A 23426-nucleotide genomic window follows, 5' to 3' on the forward strand; every position below is an offset into this window, starting at 1 on the left:
GAATTTGCATGCATTTTGAAAAATAAAAATCTATTATTAAAAAAAAGAAAAAGAAATGAACACTTCATAGCTGAAGAAAAAGAAAAAAGAAATCCTATCAATTCAGGGCAATTGCCATGCTATGTTTTTCTTTCTTGGCAGGGCTCTTCCTATTACTATGGTGACTTGATGCCAGCTCCTTCCCAATTTTCAATGGGATCAGTTTAGGAGGCAACTTTCATTCCTAGCCAAGAGAAATGACAAATGGAAGCAGGTGCATGAAATGGAGTGCTGATAAGCTGAACAAAATGGCTTAATGTTTTTGTTAATGACTACAAGAAAATTAACAGTGTAGGTTATGGTTCATGGAAAAATCTGGGGTTGAAATGAATTATCTAAAGCTTTAGCTAGAACTGGAAGGTGGAATAAGAGAGTATTGGAAGTGAACCCCCAAGAATCTTGGACTTCCACATCTTCCTAAAGTTTGTCCCCTTAAGTCAGTGCATTCTTTCCCTGCTGAAGTCAGTTGCTGTTGGGTAAAGGGTTTCTTTTTGAAGAAGGGTCCATAGTACAGTGCAAAGTGTACTAATGTGGAAATTGGGACCCTTGGCTTAGCTTTGTCACCAAGGAACTGCATGCAAGTCACTTCCCTTTGAAGTGCCTGCTCTGGAAAATCCAAGAGTCCCTCCTCGTTCTAACAATGTGGTATTTCAATTTGATTCTTTCTATTTAAGAAAGAACTGAAGATTTTTATTTTTATTTTTTAAATAGTATTTTATTTTTCCAAATACATGCAAAGGTAGTTTTCAACATTAACCTTTGCAAAACTGTGTCTGAAATTTTCCTCCCTCTCTTCCTCCCCTAGACAGCAAGCAATCTAATATACGTTAAACTGAAGACTTTTAGTCTCTTACTTCCTCAGTGCCTGTATGTTGACAAATGCATTTCACATTGTCCATCACTTTTCCCAGGTTTAAGAAAAATGTGTCCTTTAAAGCTCATTTTCTTTGAAATCCCACATAATCTTCAAAGGTAGCATTTTATCAAAGGAGGCATAATGGAGAATTTGGGTGTTCTGGCTCTAATGAAGCTTGCTGTGCAGAGTAATTAAAGAACTTATTGCCCTTGAAACAAAAAGGATTTACTAGAATTCTGAGAACACCTAATCCAACTTGGAATGTATGGATTTTAGTGTTTTGGGTTTTAAAAGAAGAAAAAGGAAAAGCTATATAGTATATTTAGGCTGAAAAGGTTATAACTTTTATGTAATGTACATATATAATTTGTGTGGTTCATGGTTATAGAGTAAAAAATAATAGTAACAGTATTAACACATTTATATAACACTTTAAAAAAAGAAGGAAGTCCCTGAAGAAAAAGAAACTCACGGAACAGGACTGCATAATCTGATATGTTTAGAATAGTAGATTTATTTTTCTAAGACAGTGTGAGATAAATGGATGCTACTGGATGAGACATGAGCAGACCTAAATTTTAGTGTGAGCTTCTAGCATTAGCTAGTGAATGACACTGACCAAAGTAACTTTACTTTTCTGAGTGTTAGTTTTCTCTGTAAAATGGAGATAGTAGTAGTAACCTCATGTGGTTGTGAGCTTCAAAAGAGAATTCTAATATGATTTAAAATCTATATATGGGAACTGTTTCTTTGTTCTCCCAAATAAAATAGTTGAATTAGATCTCTCCAGCTCCTTCAAGCCCTAAACAATTCTGATTCGATGACTAAATGGGCTGTGTGAGTGAGTTAAAAAATGGAAATTCAGTATGTTCAACTGCTGGGAAAGTGCTTAGTAGACTTAGGTGCCACTGGATATGATGAAAGATGAGGAGAAATGGTTCAATGTTTTTCTAATGAGCACAAGGAAAATATAATCTAGGGCATTTGGTCAAATTTGAAAAGTCTGGATAATAGTGCCAATGATTAAAAATCTCCATCTGGTAAAAAACTTCACCATTTACTGGGGCCACTTTTTCTGTGAGTAAATCTGAATTCAAGATAATATATAGCTTACAGAACAATTTGAAGGCACAGACCACATAATTAAAATTAGAGGTGTTCTAAAATTCTGTAATTTAATTTGGCATTTTTCAGGGTCCTCAAATTATTTGTATAAAAAGCAATATGTATATGGCTTTTGGTTTTTCTTAAAAATAATATATTTAGAGGTAGTATTTTTTTTCCAACCGAGACTAGGAAATATAGTAATGTATTACCTAGTGATCAGATTTATGACAGCTTCAGCTATTGAACATAGTTGGAAAACTAGAATCAATCTAAAGAAGCACATCTGAGCTTTTGGGGGAATAGTTGCCACAGAACTCACATGCTCTACTCAGTCCGGATGTGGAACCACCTTTGAGTCAAACCCTTTCTAGTTTACTTTGAATGAAAACCGTCCCATTTCTTTCTAGGGTACAGAGACCTGTTTTATAGCATTTTGTGCCTCCTCTTAATATCATTTAGAAATTAAAATTCAATTATCTCATTCCCTTGCTCAAAATTGTTCAGGGGCTTCCTATTGTCTCTAACATACAACTGGGCATTTAAAGCCCAACGTCATCCTGCTGTAGCCTACCCCTCCAGGCTTATTGTCCAGATTCCCTTTCCTGCGCTGTGTTTTGGTCAAAGAGGCCTACTTGCCATTTCCCCCTTCCTAACTCCTGGCAAGGGGATCACCATGCTCCCGTCAACTAGACTGGAAACCTAAGTGTCATCCTCGACTCCTCACTTTCTCTCCCAGCCTCACCCCGGTAGCCAATTAGTGGTCAAGTCTTGTAGTTTCCACCTTCATAATAATACCTCTTGTATGTGTATCCTTTGCTCCTCTGACACTGCCACTACCCTGCTGCAGGCCCTCATCACCTTGCATCCTGACCCTGCTGCTTGGTCTGTCTGCCTTAAGTCTCTCTCCATTCCAGTTTCATCCTCTCTGTTGTGAAACTGATCTTGCTAAAACAAAGGTCTGATTAAATAATACCCTTCATCCCCATTTAATGAACTTCAGTGGCTCCTTAGTACCTCAATATTACCTTATTACCTTCAAATATGAAGTCTGTGGTTTTCAAAGCCAGCCCCTTCCTACCTTTCCAGTTTTCTTCAACCTCACTCCCTTTTATGCACTCTGCAGTCCAGCAACACTGGTCTCTGTGATGCTCTTCCCACAAGACACTTCATCTCCCATTTTCACTGGCTGACCCTTACACCTGGCACTTTCTCCTTCTTCATCTCTGGCTCTTGCCTTCCCCTGCTTCCTTCAAGTCTAAGCAAAAGTCCTAGGTTCTGCCAGAAGACTTGCTGGTCCTCCTTAATCTTAGTGCCCCCTTTGAGATTTCTCCTCATTTATCATGTATATAACTGGTCTATACTTGGTTATTTGCATGTTGTCTCTTTAATTAGACAGGATGGGGACTGTATATGCCTTTCTGTGTATCCTCAGTACTTAGCACAGTGCCTGGCACATAATAGGTGCTTAATAAATGCTAGTTGGCCATTTCCTGAATTTGATGTTACATCTCTGCTTCACCATCTTTACAGAGGCTGTCTTCCATGCCTACAATGTCCTCCCTTCTCATCTGTGATTCTTAGAACTGGCTTCCTTCAAGGCTAAACTCATATGCTACTTCCTCTGGGAAGCCTTTGCTCCTCCCTCAAATAATCATGTGTTTACCTATATATTTACATGTTGTATCCTTCCAATAGAACATAAGCTTCTTGAGAGCAGAGACTATTTATCGGTTTATCTTTGTGTCCCTATTCCCAGCACAGAGCTTAAATATTTGATAGACTGGCTTGGAAAAACTCCGAAGTTTTGGTTGTTATTGAATTTGTTGTCTTGGATTCAATAAGTATGGAATTTATCGCATTTTTTTAAATGTAAAAGTTGATTTCAGATGTTGATTTAAAAGTTGAAATTTTATGTATATATGTATTGTATTTAACATATACTTTAACATATTTAACATGTATGGGACTGCCTGCCATCTAGGGGAGGGGATGGGGGGAAGGAGGGGAAAAGTTGGAGCAGAAGGTTTGGCAAGGGTCAATGCAGAAAAATTACCCATACATATATCATGTAAATAAAAGGCTATAATAATAATAAAAAATTATCAAAGGAGAAAAATTTCTCTAAATGTGATCTATTTATAAATAAATTCTATCAAACATTTTAAAAAAGATAAAAGTTGAAATTTTGCTGTACTTGAAGCGTAATATTGAAAGGTGCCATTCATTGAGACTGAGGGCTTTCTTTACTGCTTTATAGACCAAATGTAATTTTTCATAATGCTCATTTTTATAGTGTTCATGGTGTGTGAAAGGAGGATTTATAAATGATAGTATGATCCTTAGATTAAACCTGTTTTAGCAAGCCAATAACAAGAGTTAAAGGTCATGTTTCATTAATTGATTTTTACAGCCCTTTTCAATGAATTATGAGCTAGCATGAAACTAAATGCCAGCTAGCACCTGCTTCTTATTTAAGTAACATAAGCTCCTGAAAATGTTATCATACAGTTTTTCTTTTTTTTCTTTGCTTCTCCTGCCCCCCTTCTCTTTCTTTCTCTCTCTCTCTCTCTCTCTCTCTCTCTCTCTCTCTCTCTCTCTCTCTCTCTTTCCCTCCCCCCCCTTCTCTTTTCTATCTCTCTTCTTCTCCCCCTCCCCCCATTTCAGGATAGCAAACATGCTTTGGAGTTTTTAAACTAAATCAAAGAGAGAAATCCAGACTAGATCGGAGACTGTAAGAAGAGGAGTGACAAGGGAGATTCAGTGCCAATGCAGCAACAAAGAAGGCAACCAGAATTAGTGGAAGGAAATCTTCCTGTTTTTGTATTTCCTACCGAGCTGATATTTTATGCAGATGACCAGTCAACACACAAGCAAGTGTTGACCCTGTATAATCCCTATGAATTTGCCCTAAAGTTCAAAGGTGAGTTTCTTTGCTTCAGATGGCCGAAAGGGGACCTTGTTCAATATAACTCTACTATATTAGTGTTTTATGCTTGGCCAATGTCCCTGGCCGTGTCTTTATAATCATGCAAATGGTTGCCTCCATCTAGGCTTTGGAAAGCTGGCCTTAAATGACTATTTTGACCTTTGTCTTTCAGTTTTATGCACTACTCCCAATAAGTATGTTGTCGTTGATGCTGCCGGGGCAGTGAAGCCTCAATGCTGTGTGGATATGTAAGTCAAAGCCCCTTGCTGGTTAAATGTTTTAAGGTCGATAATAAATTTTTTATGAGTTTAGTAATAACAGGTTAAAAAAGCTGTATTTTCTATTTGTTACCTGCTCATAATTTTTATTTGGCCTTTGCTATGCTTTGAGCTCTACTTAATGTTTGGGTGCACTAAGCTTATCTGTAAGAGGTGCCTAGGCAATTTAAAACAGATCCGTCAAATGTCTATCAAGTTTAAAACATGTTGGAGGAAATATAGATCTTGATTGTATATTTTTTATAAAAACCTTTTGAAGATTGTTTTTCAATCTCTCAATTGCAGCAAGATCCTTTAAAATGGGAAAAAAAAAAACAGCAACCCCAACAACCAAGCTTTTTTCGGGTTTGCTCTCTTCAAATTATTCCATCTGCACTAGGGGATTTGGCTTTCTTTAGCACATCCTGATTTTCTTAGGGCTATCCTGAGAACAATGGGAATACAAGCTCATCTGCAGTGATTCAGCTAAGAGGCCCAGGAAGTTTACCCAAATAGACAGGAAGCAAGTAAGAGAATGATGTGAGCAAGTATGTAAGTAGCTTCTTATCTGTAAGAAGCTATGAGAGTTCTTCCAGATCATTTTATTTGGAATATAAGCAAAATTATTTAATAAATCAATTCATACTTGGGTTTTTACCCTAGTGGGAAAACCATATGCCTCTGTTAACTGGTCTCATATGTTCACTTAAACCTTCTATGAGAACTGCAAACAGGTAGCTAGGATTTTCTTTCTAAAATATTTTTATTTCTCTAAGAGAAAAAGCTAAAGTAGTGGGCTTTAGAATCTTACAAAACTGCTAGAAATGTACTCTTCATTACCAGAGAGGAGTTTTATTTTTTGATTGTTGTTGAATTTTCAGTTTGGGTTATAAAATTCTGTTGCAAAGGTTAGACTGTTGAAATGTGGTTTCTTGCCAAATGCCCTGAATGTTCTGTGTTCTTTAGTAAGAAAAAGCAGAATACATAAATATCGCTTTGTAGTGGAGCCATGAACAAACTAGCTTTTTTCTCAGCATTGTCTTGCTGCCTTCACGTTGCACCACTAACGGTGGGTTCCCTGCTAGATTGGTTATTTCAGCCTCCATGTGTCAAACTCATTTTAGAGTTCATTGTGAGCTTTGTGATCTGAGCAATAGATAGAGAAAGACAGCAGTAGAAACTAGGAGAGAGTGCCGGAGTAGGAAGTAATTGATTACTATTACAGTTGAAATAGTCAATTGTCAAGAAGATATATTATCTAGAACATGGAAGGATTTTCTTATTTGTCTCTTTTGCATCAGACTTTTGTATGGAGACCATTACTACATTTTACATATGTTTTATATATATATATGAATTTTTCATACTTTTGACTTAGAGCAAATCTATTTTGTTGTGATTTGTTAATAACATTGCCTCTATAGTAATTTACTCTCCCTCTACTTGTCATACAAAAATCCCCAGACCTAACAGAATTTATTTTCTGATCTCACACAGCGTTATTCGTCACAGAGATGTTCGGTCCTGCCACTATGATGTAATAGACAAATTCCGTCTCCAAGTTTCTGAGCAAAGCCAAAGAAAGGCTTTAGGACGGAAGGAGATTATTGCTACCCTTCTTCCATCTGCCAAAGAACAACGAAAGGAAGTGGAGGAAAAAAGGATAAAGGAGCACTTAACAGAAAGTGTCTTTTTAGAGCAGATGCTCTGTCAAACAGGTCTCTATTTTTAAAAAGCCTAGTGAAATTTTTGTTTCTGATTACAACAGGGGTTCCTAACCTTGGGTCGATGGACTTCAAAAAATATTTGGATCACTGTATCTCAATATGATTGGTTTCCTTTATATTTCATGTGATGCACCCAAATTCTGAGGAGTCCATATAGGCCTCAACTTACACAGCCAGAGGTCCAAGGCACTAAAAAGGTTCAGAATCCCTGGTTTACAATAACCTTGAGAATAACTCCATCAAAAATATGTGCATGTGTATACACACACGTGTGTGTGTGTGTGTGTGTGAGAGAGAGAGAGAGAAAGAGAGAAAGAGAGAGAGAGAGAGAGAGAGAGAGAGAGAGAGAGAGAGAGAAAGAGAATGAGAACACATGCATAGGTGACGGTGGGGCATCTGGAAATTGAAATGCTTGGATGGCTGGGGTCGCACTTTCCAACAGGGCTGGGATGTAAAGAACAGATGTGGTAGGCTATCCTTTACAAGTTCTTTTGAACCTGAAGAAAGGGGGCAATATATTTATTATATGGCAATACAACTTAGTAGTTGTAGGCTTTGTTTTGATTTCCTTTTCCTTCATTTTTTCTTATTTAATTTATTTGAAAGGAGAGGCAGTTTGGCAGTAGGACAAAATCCCTATAGTATTTATTGACTGAGGATATAAAGTAATGATTATCATATTTTGAAAGAATATGGGTCCTTGGTATTTCAAAAGACCTGGAATTTTCTTTTCTGTGAGTATTCCTCCCACAAATACAGATTGCACCCCCTCCAGGTCTTAGAAAGTCTTCTTTAGTCATTTTGGCCAGAATAGTTCATCACCTGGTGGCCCACCTTCTGGTGCTGAACTTGGCCAACTCTAAGTGACTGTTCCTGGGAAGACAGAAGTACTTTGTCACTGGGCCTGTATTGGAAGCTTTTCCAGTTTGGGGTTAGATCTGTCCAACTTTGTGCCTCAGGGAGCCTCTATGCTGAGGACAAAGGGAGTGAATTTTGTATCTCTAACACCTAACTCTTTACCTGGCATCTAATAGGTGCTTAATAAATACCGATTGAATTGATTAGATGAAGCATCAGAATGGGATGAATGGTGAAACAATAGAGATGGGAACATTTAATAGTGTGTCAAGTTGACAACTCCCTCTCCTTTCCAAAAGACTTGGTGACAATTCAAATTTAAGATCTGTTTTTTTTTTCCCTTTGAGAAGAAAATAAGAAAAAGCCAAGGGGTTCAATTTAGTCCTTTTCTCTCTTCTACTGCATAAAGAGATTTTATGCAAAAATCATAATGCTAATTTTACTTGAATAATAGCTGGCTGTTCCTCCCACTCATGCTTTGCCTTAATTATATAAATAATTAAATATTTATGTCTTATATAAGGGGATTTGAGAATCAAATTTATTTACTTGCTGTGGCCTAAGCTGAATTGATTAACCAGAGAGAGAGAGAGAGAATGAACACACTAAGTAACGTTTGGCTTATACTGTAATAGAACGAACACCAGGAAGTTGCTTTTCTATGTGAGTGAATTGTATGTGGTTCATTTGCCCTCTCAAAGCTGTGTTAAGGAGGCTCATGTTGTTTTGGGGGGGAAAAAAACCTCATTAAAATTGGATTTAATTAAACTAGGCAGATTATAAAAATCCCCTGTGGGCTACTCATTCAATCCCTCTCCGTTCCTCATTTCCTTCCAGTTTAGCTCTCCAGAAATGGGATTGGGTACTTTTAACATTGTCACCATCTCTATGCTCTGGCTCTTTGAATATTAATCCCCCCTTTTAATTCCTTCTCTCCTCTCTTCTATTGTCAGAAGGAGAACTTTGTCTTAAGGTACAAAATAAGAGCACCTTGTAATGGCCTAAGTATAGTCAGCACCCCCTGTTTTCATTGTTGTCTAGCATGTCCGTGAGTTGTGTTGCTTAATCCCTTTCTTGTTACAGGAATTCATGGGTCCCCATCCATTTATCCATTTGAGAAAGTTGAAAGGCAACCTTGGAGTCAGGAAGACCTGGGTTCAAGCCCCACTTCTGATGCCCACTGCAGTGTGGCCGTAGGCAAGTCATGTGATCTCTCAGTGCCCAGGCAATTCTCTGACTAGCTGTTACTGAGCACGTGCCCTTCTGGATTGCTGGGGGGAATTTATTTACTGGGAGTTCCGATGAAATCTTGGGTCTGGACCCCACCCCACAGCATTGGGGTCAGAGGACCCAGTCTGATTCTGACTCAGCTACCTTGTGACTTTGGGAACAGGGAAATCAGGATGGAGAACTGGAAGGGACCTTCAAGGCCAGTTTCTCAAGAGCCAAAAAGACAGATGAGATGGTGGGGTTTGGCAGAAAGAGGTTTAAAGTCTGGGTGACTTAGGGCACCCTCTGAGCTTCAGTGTTCTCCTCTGTAAAATGAAGAGAGTGGGTAGGATGACCTCTGAGGGATCTTCCAGCTCTCGTTCTGGGCTCCCACGATGGTGATTTCATTAACGTCACTCTGATGGCAGAACTGAATCTTAATCTTTCTTGATAGACATTGCTACAGTCCTGAAGTTATTATATAGCCTTTAACAGCTGGAAAAAGGGGAAGGATGATGGAGGCTGTCACTAACACAAGGCTTTCTTCTCAGAAGAGATGCCCAATAATTGTTGCTGACAAAAGAACCTGACCATTCTTTGAAGCCAAAAGCCCCTGTTGATGCTATCTTTGATGTCAAAACAATTTGTGAAATTGAAATTCTTGGCTTTGTCCATTTTCTAAATCCCATAGACTCTCCTTCTTTTGAAATACCTCTTGTGGAATGAGCAAGAGAACCCATTAACTAAGGAGGTATTTCTGGTAGCTGAGCCTGGCTTGGGGCCTGATCTGGCTGTTGTGTGGGGCCCAGCCTCACTAAGATCAGACAGGTTCCTTACCGTGCTGGTGACATCAAGATGGGGTTTTTCTGTCACAGCCACTGGACGCCTTGCTCTCAGTAAGAGAGGAGTTATGATCCAGGCTGGTATACTGATACAATTGCAGATCTTTGAAGTATTGAATTAAGAGACGGAATTAGCCTGTAATTATTTTGCCCCACCAAGAAAAATAACTTGAGTCACTAGGCCACGTTTATCTAATTACTAAAGCTTGTTTAACTGTGAAGAATAATTTAGTATTTTTGGTAATAAATTATTTCAAGTCCTCCTTGGGATCATTTTTTTAAAATTGGAAGACAGGGAAATGGGTATTAAAATCAGTTATAAAACATGCTCTCAGACCCTAGTAACTGTACTGGGATCAAGAACATGACTGAGCAACAAAAATTAGAACTTGAATAGTTCTGACTGAAACCTTTCATTCTTTTTTGGCTTTCATTTGTTTGCGGTTCTGGGAAGGCAAGTGGGAGCTTAAGAATTCTGCCTGTTTACAAAAAGGGAAAAGCCTTAGAGAGATCTGGTGTTAGGTTTTTGTCTGATGTTACTTTTCTTGCCCCCTCCCCTTCCCATTCGTGAAAATGGGAAGATTCTTTGGGGAAGGGGGAAGCTGAGGGGAGATGATGGTGGGGGGCTGTTGGGTTCCTTTTTCTCAGTGCTACAAAGTTGTGGCCATCACCAGCCTGCTGAAGAAAAGAGGTGCCACAGCAAAACTCCTACCTCGTGTGCCAGATCCTACCATCTTTGCCAGGTTATCCCATTTTCCCTAGTGATGATGAGGAAAATCAGATTTCATGGGATCTTTGATTTAGAACGAGAAGCCATCTAATCCACTCTCCTCAATTTACAGGAAAGGAAACTGAGCCCCACAAAAGCAAAGGGGTTTGCCCAAAGTCACATTTAGGATCCTAGATCAAGAGCTGGAGGAGACAGAAGCAATTTAGTTCAACTCTTTCATTTTTTTACACATAGGGAAAGTGAGGCACAGCTTGGTTAAGGGACTTGTCCCAAGCCAATCAACAAATATTTCTCTTTTTTCTTTTTTATATTTTTAAATAACTTTTTATTGACAGAAATATTTCTAAAATACCCACTATATGCCTGGCATTGTGTTGACCCCTAGGGATATGGTGGAAAGAATGAAACCTCCTGGAGCTTCTATTCTAACATAAATGCCTTCTGACTCCACGCCTGTTTCCTTAGCCACTGGGCCACACTGTTAGTCTTCCGAATTTCTTAGAAAGGGTAATAAAAGGGAGTAAAATTCTGGCCATCTTATTGAATCTTTTGAGTAAAAAGCTTTTGTTTGGTATCTGCAATTCCATAGCTGGAAGTGAACTTTTCCAAAAGTCCCATTGAGACAAATTAGATGAATTTGGCTTCTTGCTAGCTTTTCAAAATGCAGGAATGGCTTCCACCCACAGCTTGGAGCTTTCAGTAAAAATGTTAAGCAAATACAATTGCTAGGTAGAATCACTGCCTTCTAGTAGAGCTTAGAAATCATTAAACGTTGGAAAGTGCAGAGTTAGTTATTAAGAAAAATGGTCAAAATGCAGAAAATTATTTTTGCAGGCCAGTAGGGTTAGAGGGTATCAATTGAAAAAGCATTTAGGCTGGAACGATAAACGCAATTACATTTTCAAACTACTCAAGGTGCTTTCCTTGTATATAATTTTAAGTTTTTTGATGTCCTTTTGGCTTTATATCACATTAATGTCTGAATATATCCTTCCCCCCACACTTGGAGCCATCCTGAAGGTATGTTTTAAAGGAAAATTACTGGGTTTAAAATTATGGTTTTAAAATGTCAATTTTAAACATGGAGGATGAATTTAAATGGTGCCTGTGCTTTGGTTTGCCTGAAAAGTGCTCAAGTACCATGACTTCAGTTATGTTAAGTGATGAATTGATACAGGGGCTTGGTGGCCCAAAAGATAGAGCACTGGATCTGGAGTGGCCGGACTCAGTTAGTTCTTAATCTACCATTACTTTTTAAAGTCTCCCCTGGCTGAGCCTCCCTTTTCCAGTCTATCAAATGAAAGTGTTGGATTAGATGGCCTCTGAGGTCCCTTCCAGTTCTAAGCCTCTGATCCTCTGAGCCATTTTTGCTTATGTTTACTGAATTTGTGTCCTGTGAATTTATAAGGAGATTTGGGGAGGGGGAAGAGGGAAGTTGCTTAAATTAAAAAACAAAAAGAAAACACAATCCATCTTATTTAAGTTTTTTTCTCCTATAGGTTTGGGGAATTTGATGTGGTTTTTAGGAATCTTTGTTGAGATGATAACTTAATAGTTAATTTTTTTTCTTAAAGTAAATCTATTCTTATTAGGAATGTGAGTCACTAAATGTGCTTCAGTTATTGGCATTGACAGTTGAGCCGAATCTCTCGTGATAACATTTGTGTTTTATTGCTTCAGCTAAATTGGTAATCACTGAAGTTTAGATTTGTTTTCTCTGATCTGGCTTTGGTGAGGTTGATTTAAAGTGAGCGTGATGCCTGCAGGAATGAACAGCCTCATTTTTGCAAAAGAAGACAAAGGTCATTTGCTTTAATGAAAAAGACAAGAGTGGAAAATCTATATAGTGGAGGATGTTACTGTCACTTTTTGTAAAATGTATGAGAGTATATAATGCAGAAGAATAGTGCCTGATAATACATTTTAAGAAGATCTCATTTGCTAGTTATAGGTTAGGGGCTAATTTTGTTTTAAATTACAAAGTAGGCTATAATAGAACAAGATAATCATTAGGATGATTTGAGTTTTAAATTTTTTCCCCTGAAACAAATTAAACCTTGCCTGTCCCGTCATATATGCAGACTTATTTTTTTCCCCCTTTGCACCTGAGGCAGTCATGAAAATAATTTAAAACTTTTCTTTCTGTACTTTCTTGCTTGCCTGCTGCCATACTCTAAAACAGCAACAACTATACAGAGCTGGGCATGGAGGGATGGATTCCCGAGGGACATCCCCAAGAATAATGGTAATGGGCTGTTGTGACTAGGAACCAAGGGTACCTGGAATCCCATCTTGTGGATGCGGCAAGACCCAGAAAGTAGTGGGATGAAGAGTGTTTCCTTGGATCTCTGAGGGGTGGTGTCCCAGATAAGCAGCTCCAGGGGCCATATGGCATGGCAGGGCTGGACAAGTCTACCGAAAGATAAGACAAAGATGTTAGTGGGTGTATATTTCCATGGCTATCAAGTATTCTTGAAAGGCTCACAGATTGGACTCGGTCTTAAATTGTGTTTAAAAGATTTCAGCTTTAAGAAGCATATTTACATTTTTTATAGAAAACAGGACTGCCTCATCAGGACCTAGTTTATTGACTGTTTTCCTGGGAATCGTGTGCGTTGCAGCTCTGATGCTCCCCACCTTGGGAGAAGTGGAATCTCTTGTGCCTCTCTACTTCCACTTAAGCGTGAATCAGAAATTAGTAGCTGCTTATGTTTTGGGTAAGTATATTTTTCTAAATGATATCTTGGGGGTAAGCTTGTTTTTATGGTTTGGGCTTTATTTATTTATGTTAAAGGCCTGGATGGAGATCACTCAAAAGGGCTTCCAGATAAAGTGTTTCCTAAGGTTTATTTTCTTTTGTTTTCTGGTCACATGTTTTTGCTCACAATGAATCTTGTGAGGGATCTGAGGTAATACTAGATGCCATTAGATTGGTAGCCCAATGCATTTGTTTTTGGTTTTTTGGTTTTTTTTTAGAGTTATCAAAAAAATTTTTTTAATTAAAGTTTTTATTTTCAAAAAATATATATGATACCAGCCCTGAAATTAGGAGGACCTGTCTGGCCTCGCCTCAGACATTTAACACTTCCTAGCTGTGTGACCCTAGGCAAGGCACATAACCCCAATTGCCTCGGGGGGGTATACACACACATATATATGCATGGATAATTTTGGACCTTCACCTCTACAAAACCTTGTGTTCTAATTTTTCCCCTCTCTTTCCCCAGTCTCCAAGTGATCCAATAGATGTTAAACATGTGTAATTCCTCTATACATATTTCCACAAATGTCATGCTGCACAAGAAAAAATCATATTGAAAGGGAAAAAATGAGAAAGAAAATAAAAAGCAAGCAAACAATGACAAAAAGAGTGAAAATGCTATGTTGTGATCCCCACTCAATTCCCATAGATGGCTTTCTTCATCACAAGACCATTGGAACTGGTCTGAATCACCTCATTGGTAACGAGAGCCACGTTCCTCAGAATCGATCAATCCCAATGCCTCTGTACAACTCACTTCTCATGGTAGAAGATCTATATAAAATATGCTGGCAGGCATGCACGTGGTACTGGCCTCTCTTCACCTCACCTTTATCCTTATCAAATCGTGTAGAGATGAAAACTCCATGTCTTCTTGAGATTTTCTATAGATTTGTTAACTATTTCTGATTTAAAATTAGATTTCCCCCCTAGTGTGATTCTTAGGAAGTGAAGCATCTGTCTTGTTTCCTAAAAGCCAGCTAATCCGAAATATCCCAACTTGAGAGAATGCCAAACCAAAATTGGGCTTCCCTTTCCTTCTGTCATGACTGGCAGGAGTGTGAGTCCATGCCCTGTGCCATGAAGGGTTGCTTCCCAGCCACTGTGGTTCAGTGTTAACGGGGCTGCATTAATGAACGGCTAAAGATTGTGCAGTTACTTCAGATGACCAATGTGGACAGTTTTGGCAAAAGGTAGTCGTTTGCCTTGAACTTAATACTCTGTGGGTAGTTTGGTCAGTGTAAGATCACTTGGAGATGATCACCTTGCCTTGTTGCAGACACTGTACCACTTCTCTCAGTGCAGCCTCTGATTCCCTGCACTCTTGGTTCCAATGTCATGTGGTTAGTGCATTTGGAAGAAGGAATCAGGTAAAAACCCAAAGTCTTTCATTGACTTTTGCAACTGTTGTCAAACCAGCTCTGTGTTCTGTACTTAAGCAGCTGATGGTTTATTATTTTTTTTAATCTGAATGCAAGATAGTACATTTATACCTATTAAATAGCATCTAATAACAATTTGGGTCCATATTCCATCTTGAGATTACTTTGTTTCTGAATTTCATAATTCCATTTTTGTCACCAGCAGCTTTGATGAGTACGCTTTCCCTTATCATTCAAGTTTTAGATAAAAATGTTAAACGGGACAAAGTCAAACCCTAGAATACCCCTGGAGATTCTCTTCGAAGTTAGGAGTTAGTTAGGACTTTCTTCGAGGTTAAGACCTGGAAAGTCTGGGGACAGATTCCAAAGGAGTTTGGAAGAACTTGGATGTGAGATTTAATTCCATCTTTTTTTTCCCCACTAACCTCGCACTGAAATTGAGTATTTCCTCCCATTACAAATATAGGCACCAAACTATTAGTCTGAGAAGGAAATGATCCATAGGCTTCATCAGTTGGGACCCGAGGGGTCTGTGACATAGAAAGGGTGAAGAGGCCCTGCTTGAGGTTCCCAGTGATTCCTTACTCAAAACTCTGGCCAGAGTTATCTAGCAACTGATGAAGAATTCCCTTAACTCAGCCATCATCCAGCCTGGTCTAAGTGCTTTTCCAGATTCACCAGATAAATCTCTAACCCTCTGCTTGGTTTCTAGCTGTATAGGCCTGATCTTTTTGTCTCACAGGCTAACAGAAGGCAGGTTACGAAGTCATATTTTGGTCTGATTTCATGTAGGATTTGTATATAACACCCCGTGAGAGTGGAAGATGTAAGTTTTGACATTTGAGAAACGAGCTTTTACATCTAGGTGAGGGTGTGGGGGGAAAAGAGAGGGAAAGGTTTGGCACATACGGCAAGGGTGAATGTTGAAAATTATCTATGCATATGTTTTGAAAATAATTTTTAAATTTAATTATACATATGTCATATAATTAAATTAAAAATAAAAACAAATTAATTAAATTAATTTTTTTTTTAAAGAGAGACTGAAACTTAGAGATATTAAGCTGCATTGCCTCATTCCCAGCTTAGAACCCCTCCCACTAAAATACTATTGTCTTCAGGTAAGTGGCAGATGCCATGAGTCCAGTCTCAGGCTGACTCATCAGTAACTCCTCCTTCCAAATTCTAATAAAGAGTTTAATTGGAATTAAGTTGTGAGTTAGTAAAAAGAGTCTTTAAAATCAGCAAGATGCTTAAGTACTTCAAGGATTTGTGACTTTTATCTACTCCCTTCTACAGATACCCATCACACCCTGCACTGACTTAGTAGATAGACTTTGAGAGTTGTTTGTATAGAGAAAGCAACCAGGATGCTGAAGAGGTCAAGTCCCTATCATATGAGGAATGGTTGAAGGAGCTTTTGGGAATGTTTAGTCTGGAGAGGAAACTCATGTTGTTTGCTTGCTTGTTTCTTTTTTCTCTCATTTTTCCCCCCATTTTGATCTGATTCTTTTTTGTCCAGTGTGATCAGTGTGGAAATATGTTCAGAAGAATTGCCAATGCTTAACCTGTCTTGGATTACTTGCTGTCTAGGGGACGGGGGACAGGGGAAGGAAGGGAGAAAACTATCGAACACGAGGTTTTGCAAGGGTCAGTGTTGAAAACTATCTTTGCATGTATTTTTAAATTAATTTTTTATTTTTAATTAATTATATTATTTAATTAAGTAACATGTATTATATATTATATCATATATTATAATGAATAACATATTAATTAATGATAAAAATTAATTATTTAATTTTTAAATTAAATTTTTCACCATTGACCCTTGCAAAAAGGACCCTCCCCTAGATAGCAAGTAATCCAATATGTTAAACATGCTTTGCATATATTTTGAAAAATAAAAAGCTATTATAACAAAAGATAGCAAACTCAGGTGGGACATGATAACTGGCTTTAAGTATTTGAAAAGCCAGCACATGAGGAGGGCATTGGCTTGGTTCTGCTTGGCTCCAGAAGGCAGAACCAGGATCATTGATGAGAAGGTGCAGAGATATAAAGGAAAGCTTCCTAGAGCTGTGCAGAAGCACATGGGCTCCTAACTTCCAGAGGCAGCTTCCCCCTCTTTGGGGGTCTTTGTCAAGCAGAAGAAGCTGGGTGGCCACTTTCTAGGATATGTTGTAGAATAAATTCCGACGCTGTGGACTCACCTTATGATTCCTGCACTTCTCTGACAATGCACTCTCAAGTGTTATTCTTGTCTCTCTGACCAGCACGTCTGTGTCTCCTTTGAAAGTTCCTTCTTGTTCTTTCCCCTCCTCAGTCACAAGGGAGGGGGGGGTCCCCTAAGTTTCTGCCCCCTTGGTTCATCTCTTCTGTCTCTCCACTTTCTGCTTTGGTTATCTCATTCACTTCAATTAGCACCTGTCTGTACATAAGTCCCAAACTTTGAGGGCTACCCCTTGCCTCCTGGCCAGAGTTCCAGTTCCATATTTTCAAACACCTCTTGGATATTTCTCCCTAGATGTCCAGCTAGCACATTAAACAAGGTATCTAAAATGGAACTCCTCGTTGTCCCCCTGAAACCTGCCCCTCCCGCCAACTTCTCTATGTTGCTGCCACATCGGTATATATCCCTACGTCTGGGATGTCCTCCTCCATCTTCCCCTCCTCAACATCTATTCATTTTTAAAGCCCAATTCAAATGATCCTTTTTCCAGGAACCTCCCCTGATGGGTACCTTCTCTGGAGCTCACATAGTACTTTTTCAATTTGTTTGTGCAGTTTGCTCTTGTGAGTGGAGAGCCAGCCTTGGAGCCTGGTCCTGCCTCTGACACTCAGATTTGTTGAATGATTATGGGCAAGTCACCTAGCTCCGGGCAAGTCTATAAGACCAGTGGACAGAGTAGGTGCTGCTTTGTATTGGCAGAAGGAGTTCCCACAGGTTGGATGCTCTGCCCCTTCCCTTCCCTCCAATGCAGTTACTAGAGTATACACTTCTTAGAAGTTAGAGACTCTGGATCTAACTCATATTAAGTATTTTAATAAATGTTTTTTGATTAGTTAGAAGAAGGAGAAATTCTTATTCAATTTAAAGATTGAATTGCTACTAACTTTTTGGGGTTCTTTTGTTATATGAATAAATAAATAACTTAAGGCGAGCCCAACTACTTTATTTGGTTCGATACTTCAAGGCCTTATTTCTCTAACTGGACGGCTTTCCCTCAGCCACTAGAGCTGCAAAGAATAACAGAGGTATGTTTTGAAGAAACTCAGAGACTTCTAACTTCAAAGCTGCGAAAAAGACTTCCCACTTTCCCCTTTTACATATGAGGAAATGGAAGCTCATGGGCCCTAAAGGCCTTGTCCCAGATCAGCCAAGGAGGAAGGAGCCAAATCTAGGCTCTGCTTCTAGAGACTGGGCCCCTTTCTACCACTGCCACAGCTTTGCTTCCATTCCTGGGTCTTCGTGGACCCGAAAGCACGTGCTGAAGCAGTTACCTGGTGGTCTGAGGATGCTCAGGCTTCGCGTCTCTACGCACCAGCACTGATCTTTCCGAGACAGCCATTCCATGGTGGTTACTAGCCGGCCAAGTGTCGGCAAATAACGGCATAAATAAGGGCCATGGATGTCGGAATTCTTTGAAGAAGGTATTCAGTTGGCCCACAGTGAAGGTGCTTTGATATATTGTCACTCCGGCTAAGGGCTGTCAGTCCTCAATGGCTGAGGTAGATTTAAGAAGGAGACAAGGGATCCTAGAAGCCCTTGAGAAAACAAAAACATTTTTCTCCCCTACTTGTGTGGACAAGGCCCTTGTGGGCCCCATTGTATCCTCTGACCTGGCTTCAGTCTCAAATGCATTCTTAATTTCTTTCTCTCTGTTACTGGCTCCTTTCCCTAAGCCCTCAAAACTGCTCAGTTCTCCCCAGTCTTTAAAATTACTCAATCAGCAAGTACTTGTTAAGCTCTTCTTATGTGCCAGGTGCTTCGCTGAGCTCTAAGAATACGAAGAAAGGGCAAAACTGTCCCTGTCCTAATATTTTAATCGGGGAGACAACATGAAAATAAGTAGGTACTACATATAAGAAACATATAGAGCAGATGAAAAGTGACCTTGGAGGGGAGACCAGGAGAGGTATCTAGTAGAAGGTGATGTTTGTATTCCATCTTTTGGGGTTTATTTATATTGAGTCTTGAAGAAAAATGGAGACTTTGAGATTAGCAGGTGAGGGGGGAAGGCATTCCAAGCAGGAGGAAGAGCCAATGCAAAGATACAGCGATGGAAGATGGGGACTTGCTCCTGTGCAAGGAACAAGCGGGCCACTAGAGCTAGGTCACAGACTAGGTCACAGATGAGAATGAAGAATAGAAAGACTGGAAAGCAAGGACAGGGCCAGGAATTCGAAATGCTCAACAGGGGACTTCTTGCTTGATAATCCTGGAAGTTGGCGAGGAGACACTGGAGGTTACTGAATAGAAGGTGACATGATAAGATCTGTGCTTCAGGAAAATCACTGGATTAGATGGAAAAAATTTGAGTCAGGAAGACCATTGAGCAGGCTCGCCATTGCAACGCAGCCCCTTTCTCAAGCTATTGTCTTAGCTCTTCTTCACTGATGTCATACTGTTATTAAAAAGTAGCCTAGACTCGCCAGCTACTTCACCATCAGCCTCACTCCTTGGCCCCTGGTGCTTGGCTCTTTCTAGAAAGAGCTCTCTGGAAGGCCAAGCTACCCAGCTCAGTGTCTCAACACACAAGAGCTCTGCGTTTGGAGTGGGCCAGTTCAAATCCCACCTCTGCCACTTCCTGGCTGTGGGACCCTGAACAAGTTTCTCTCGGCCTCAATTTTCTTATCCATAAAATATGAATGATAATAGTATCACCCACCTTAAGGGAGGGGAATCTGAGACCATTTGATGTAACCTAGCTCATCTACTCGACTACTGGGACCTAACTCTCTTCTCCAAAATATCTCTGCAGCCCTTCTTTTCTCAGTGGCTCAGAATAGCTCTTTGTTCCTTCTGGATTACGGGCTGGTTTGCTTACTTTCAGAGACTAAATATTCTTGTCCTCTTGATCTCTCCCGCTCTGGTCCCTTCTGGGACATTGCTTTTTAATCATTCCCTCTCTACAGCTCGTTTTAAATCCAAAGTCTCCTCCCTCAAACACATACTTAGGGCATTCCTTTCTTAAAAAACAAACAAACTAAAGACCATTTCCTTCATCCTACTACCCTGGAGCTACACATCTTTTTTCCTTCCTTTTGTCTGTTAATCTTCTGGAAAGAGAAGTTCCATTCACCACCCCCCCTTTCCTTAGTACTTACTTGGCCTTTCTCTCCACTATTGAGTCAAATTGCTCTCACGAGGGCCTTTCTGCAGTCTTTTTTCACTCTGACCTCTCTGCACAGTTCTCTAATGTGTACTACCCTGAACTTTGGGAAAATTTTCCCACTTTGGCACCCATGACACTGGCCCATCTAGATGGTTCCATTTTGCCTCAAATGTCCTGCCTCTAAAACTATCATTCTTTGCAGATATGATGATATACTTAAAGAATCCTAGAAAATCATCCCAAACCTATACTTGCACCAATTAATAGTTTTAACAGAGGTGCAGGATATAAAACAAAACCACACAAATCATCAGCATTTCTATATATTACTGACAAAATCCAGCAGCAAGAGATACAGAGAGAAATCCCATTTAAAATAACTGTAGACAAAATAAAATATTTGGGTATCTACCTGCCAAGACAAACCCAGGAACTATACAAACACAGTTATAAAACATTTGTTACACAAAAAAGTCAGATCTAATCAAGTGGAAAAATATCAAGTGCTCATAGGTAGGCCAAGCGAATATAGTAAAAATGACAGTTCTGCCTAAATTGATCCACTTATTCAGTGTCATGCCAATCAAACCGCCAAAAAAGGATTTTATAGAGCTAGAAAAAATAATAACAAAATTCATCTGGAAGAACAAAAGGGCAAGAATCTCAAGGGAATTGATGAAAAAAAATTCAAAGGATGGTGGCCTAGCAGTATCGGAACTAAAACTATCATAAAGCAGCAGTCATCAAAACCATTTGGTACTGGCTAAGAAATAGAGTGGTGGATCAATGGAATAGGTTAGACACACATGACACAATAATCAATGACTATAGTAATCTAGTGTTTGATGAACCCCCGAACTGTAGCTTCTGGGATAAGAACTCATTATTTCATGTATTTTTCGGGTCACGTAAAAATTTCTCTGGCAAAAAGGAGTCACAGGCAGGAAAAGTTTTAAGAAGCCCTGGTCGGGTTAATTCATTCTGTCTCGTGTCCCATGCTACTGTGGCTCAAGACCTTCTTCATCTGGTAGTCAACCTATGGTGATGAGCTTCTTCACGCTTGGCAAGTCAGTCCTGTCGGCGATTATACTTGTGCTCGAAACTTGGCCTGCTTGAACTAGTGCTCTGTTGGCACAGCCTTTTAGGAGCCCAGGAGGTAAGATAGGAGGAGGCACTGGAGTAGGACTTTAGAGGAACCTTTCTTGATGGAATTAACCCAACCCAGTGGCTGCCCTTTGTTTTAAATTGGATTTCTTTGTGTAACACAAATGTGATTTCAGCTAAATTCAATTTATTTTGACTTCTTAGTTGAGTGCCTCTTCCTATGCGTGGCTGCATTTGAAGTCTGAACAATTTCTCTTTGAATGGTATGAAATGCCATTTCTCAGAGATGGGGTCTCCAATTTTTGTCTTTCAGGTCTCATCACGATGGTTATACTTAGAATATGAAGAAGGATGAAAATCGACCTGGGAAATAACTTTCCTTTCCTCACATCCTGACTGTGGACTGCCTTCGATTCTCATTTGGCTCATTAATATGTGACACAAAACCTATCAGTGATTGATTATAATTGCAAAAGTGTAATATCTCTATCTCGATCTTTGTTTCTATTGAGATAAAGATCAAGACCTATCTGTAAAAATTGATGTATAACTTGTATCGGAAGGACGCCGACACATTTCTGCTCATCATGTTATAAAGATCTGTGGTGGTTTTGTTGAGTGACTCCTGTGAAATGAATTGAAGAAACTTGTCTTTTTATATCCATACCTTGTGTAAAAGGCTTTTATTAAAGTGATGTCTGTTATTTGATTATCTTTCTCTAATTTGATTGTTAAGGTACCGTTTGCCCTCGGGGTTAGAGGATTAGAAGGCTAAATTGATGGAAATGCAAACTCCAGCAGAATACTTGGGTTTTTCTCTGGCTGGAAGCTTTAAAGTTAGTGCCCAAGAACCTCTGCCCTCCCCGAGTTTCCAAAAGTGGAATTTAAGTTAAGACTATGTTAAGACTAAGAAATGCAATACCCAGTCTCTGGGAATCCCAGATGTCCTAGGATCTCACCGAACCCCCCCGGGCTTCAGCTAGTGAGCAAGCCCGCCAGCCAGTTGGATGGCCAGCCTGAAAGCCTCTAAGCTTTTATCAGAACGGGCAAGACTATGGGCTGGCAGGATGAGGTGGTCCCGGAGGCCTTTCTCTTTGGCCTACCGGGCATCCCAGGAGGCAGCCGGGTGTTAGGCCAGCCTTGTGCCCCGCCCCGCCCCCACACCCCTCAAGCTTCCCTTTCTCTTTCCAGTGCTTTATGTTAGTAGGCAGCATCATGACCACAGCATTCTGCTAGCCTTTGTCCCTCCTAAGGGCAAGCCCAAACTGGGCTTAGCAGATGCTGAACTGTTTGTTTGGTTTGGCCACGGATTACTTACCCTAAACCCAGCTGTGGGGACTGTTCCATTTCTGTCAGATATTTTCTAGTAGTCGGCAAACAGTTGACGCCAGATTTGGAACACGTCCGTTTGGTGAGGGTCTTTTGTTCTTCAAAAAGAAGTCTTCTGGGCCTTTTTACAGACCATGAGCATGCCTTGCCACGGTAATATGTTCATTGAGTATGTGAGCATAAGTCTAAACATAGCTGGTGGGGATTTTTGTAGGAAACGGAACTTGGCTTCTAAAAAGCTTTTATGTATAATCTTTCAGAGGCCCGCTCGGGGGTCCAGTTTCTAGGATATGTTGTTCGGATCCATAGCACCAATGGTATCGCGTCTGGGAAAAAGACACGAACGTAATTGTGGCGTTGTGGCCGAAAGGCTGGCCCTGGAGTCGGGGAGATCTGAATTTGAATCTAGCCTCTTCCATGTCCTAGCCTAGCTGTGTGACCTTGGGCAAGTCACTTCACCTTTCTGAGCCTCAGTTTCCTCATCTGTAAAATGGGGATAATAATCATACCTACCTCACAGGGTTGTTGTGAGGATCAAATGCGATAATGGATGTAAAACGTTTGCAAAGCATTGTATAACTGTCAGTTATTATTTTCTGCTCTGAACTTTGTAAAGAATCTGGAAATGATTCGGATTTCTCTGCCCATCTCAAGTCACCACTCACTCAAATGTGGGTGAAAAGGCATATGTGGAGGAGAGAAATGATTTAAAGACAAAAATAAACCATATCTGAATTTTACATTTAACCATTTCTTTTTGGTGGTACTTTCAATTTGGAGCAGCTCCGAGTTTGACGTAGCTTATGAAATGTTTTTTTCCTGATTAAATATGGAAAATGGGAACAGTGGGGTACAGAGAGAAGCTAGATCTGGCCCGAGCAGCTTAAGTTAGAACAATGAATTCATAATGCATAGAGGGATCTTAGAAATCCGTTATTTTCCAGAAGAGGAAATGGAGAC

The 23426-nt window shown here is 39.7% G+C and overlaps 1 protein-coding gene across 3 annotated transcripts in view; it reads left to right on the forward strand.

Moving 5' to 3' along the window:
* Window positions 1–23213, forward strand: part of MOSPD1 (motile sperm domain containing 1) — a 35989-nt gene extending 12776 nt beyond the window's left edge. For 2 of the 3 annotated variants that reach the window (XM_051967775.1, XM_051967776.1), the window contains exons 2-7: window positions 4667–4922; window positions 5101–5176; window positions 6683–6903; window positions 8854–8967; window positions 13107–13268; window positions 21451–23213. In XM_051967775.1, coding sequence (XP_051823735.1) covers window positions 4769–4922; window positions 5101–5176; window positions 6683–6903; window positions 8854–8967; window positions 13107–13268; window positions 21451–21482 — 759 coding nt within the window. In that variant the 5' untranslated portion in view covers window positions 4667–4768 and the 3' untranslated portion in view covers window positions 21483–23213. The remainder of the gene's footprint in view (window positions 1–4666; window positions 4923–5100; window positions 5177–6682; window positions 6904–8853; window positions 8968–13106; window positions 13269–21450) is intronic. The other variant, XM_051967777.1, reaches the window with a different exon arrangement.
* Window positions 23214–23426: the final 213 nt, after the last annotated feature.

Source organism: Antechinus flavipes, chromosome X (assembly GCF_016432865.1).
Source record: "Antechinus flavipes isolate AdamAnt ecotype Samford, QLD, Australia chromosome X, AdamAnt_v2, whole genome shotgun sequence".
Taxonomy (NCBI): Eukaryota; Metazoa; Chordata; class Mammalia; order Dasyuromorphia; family Dasyuridae; genus Antechinus; species Antechinus flavipes.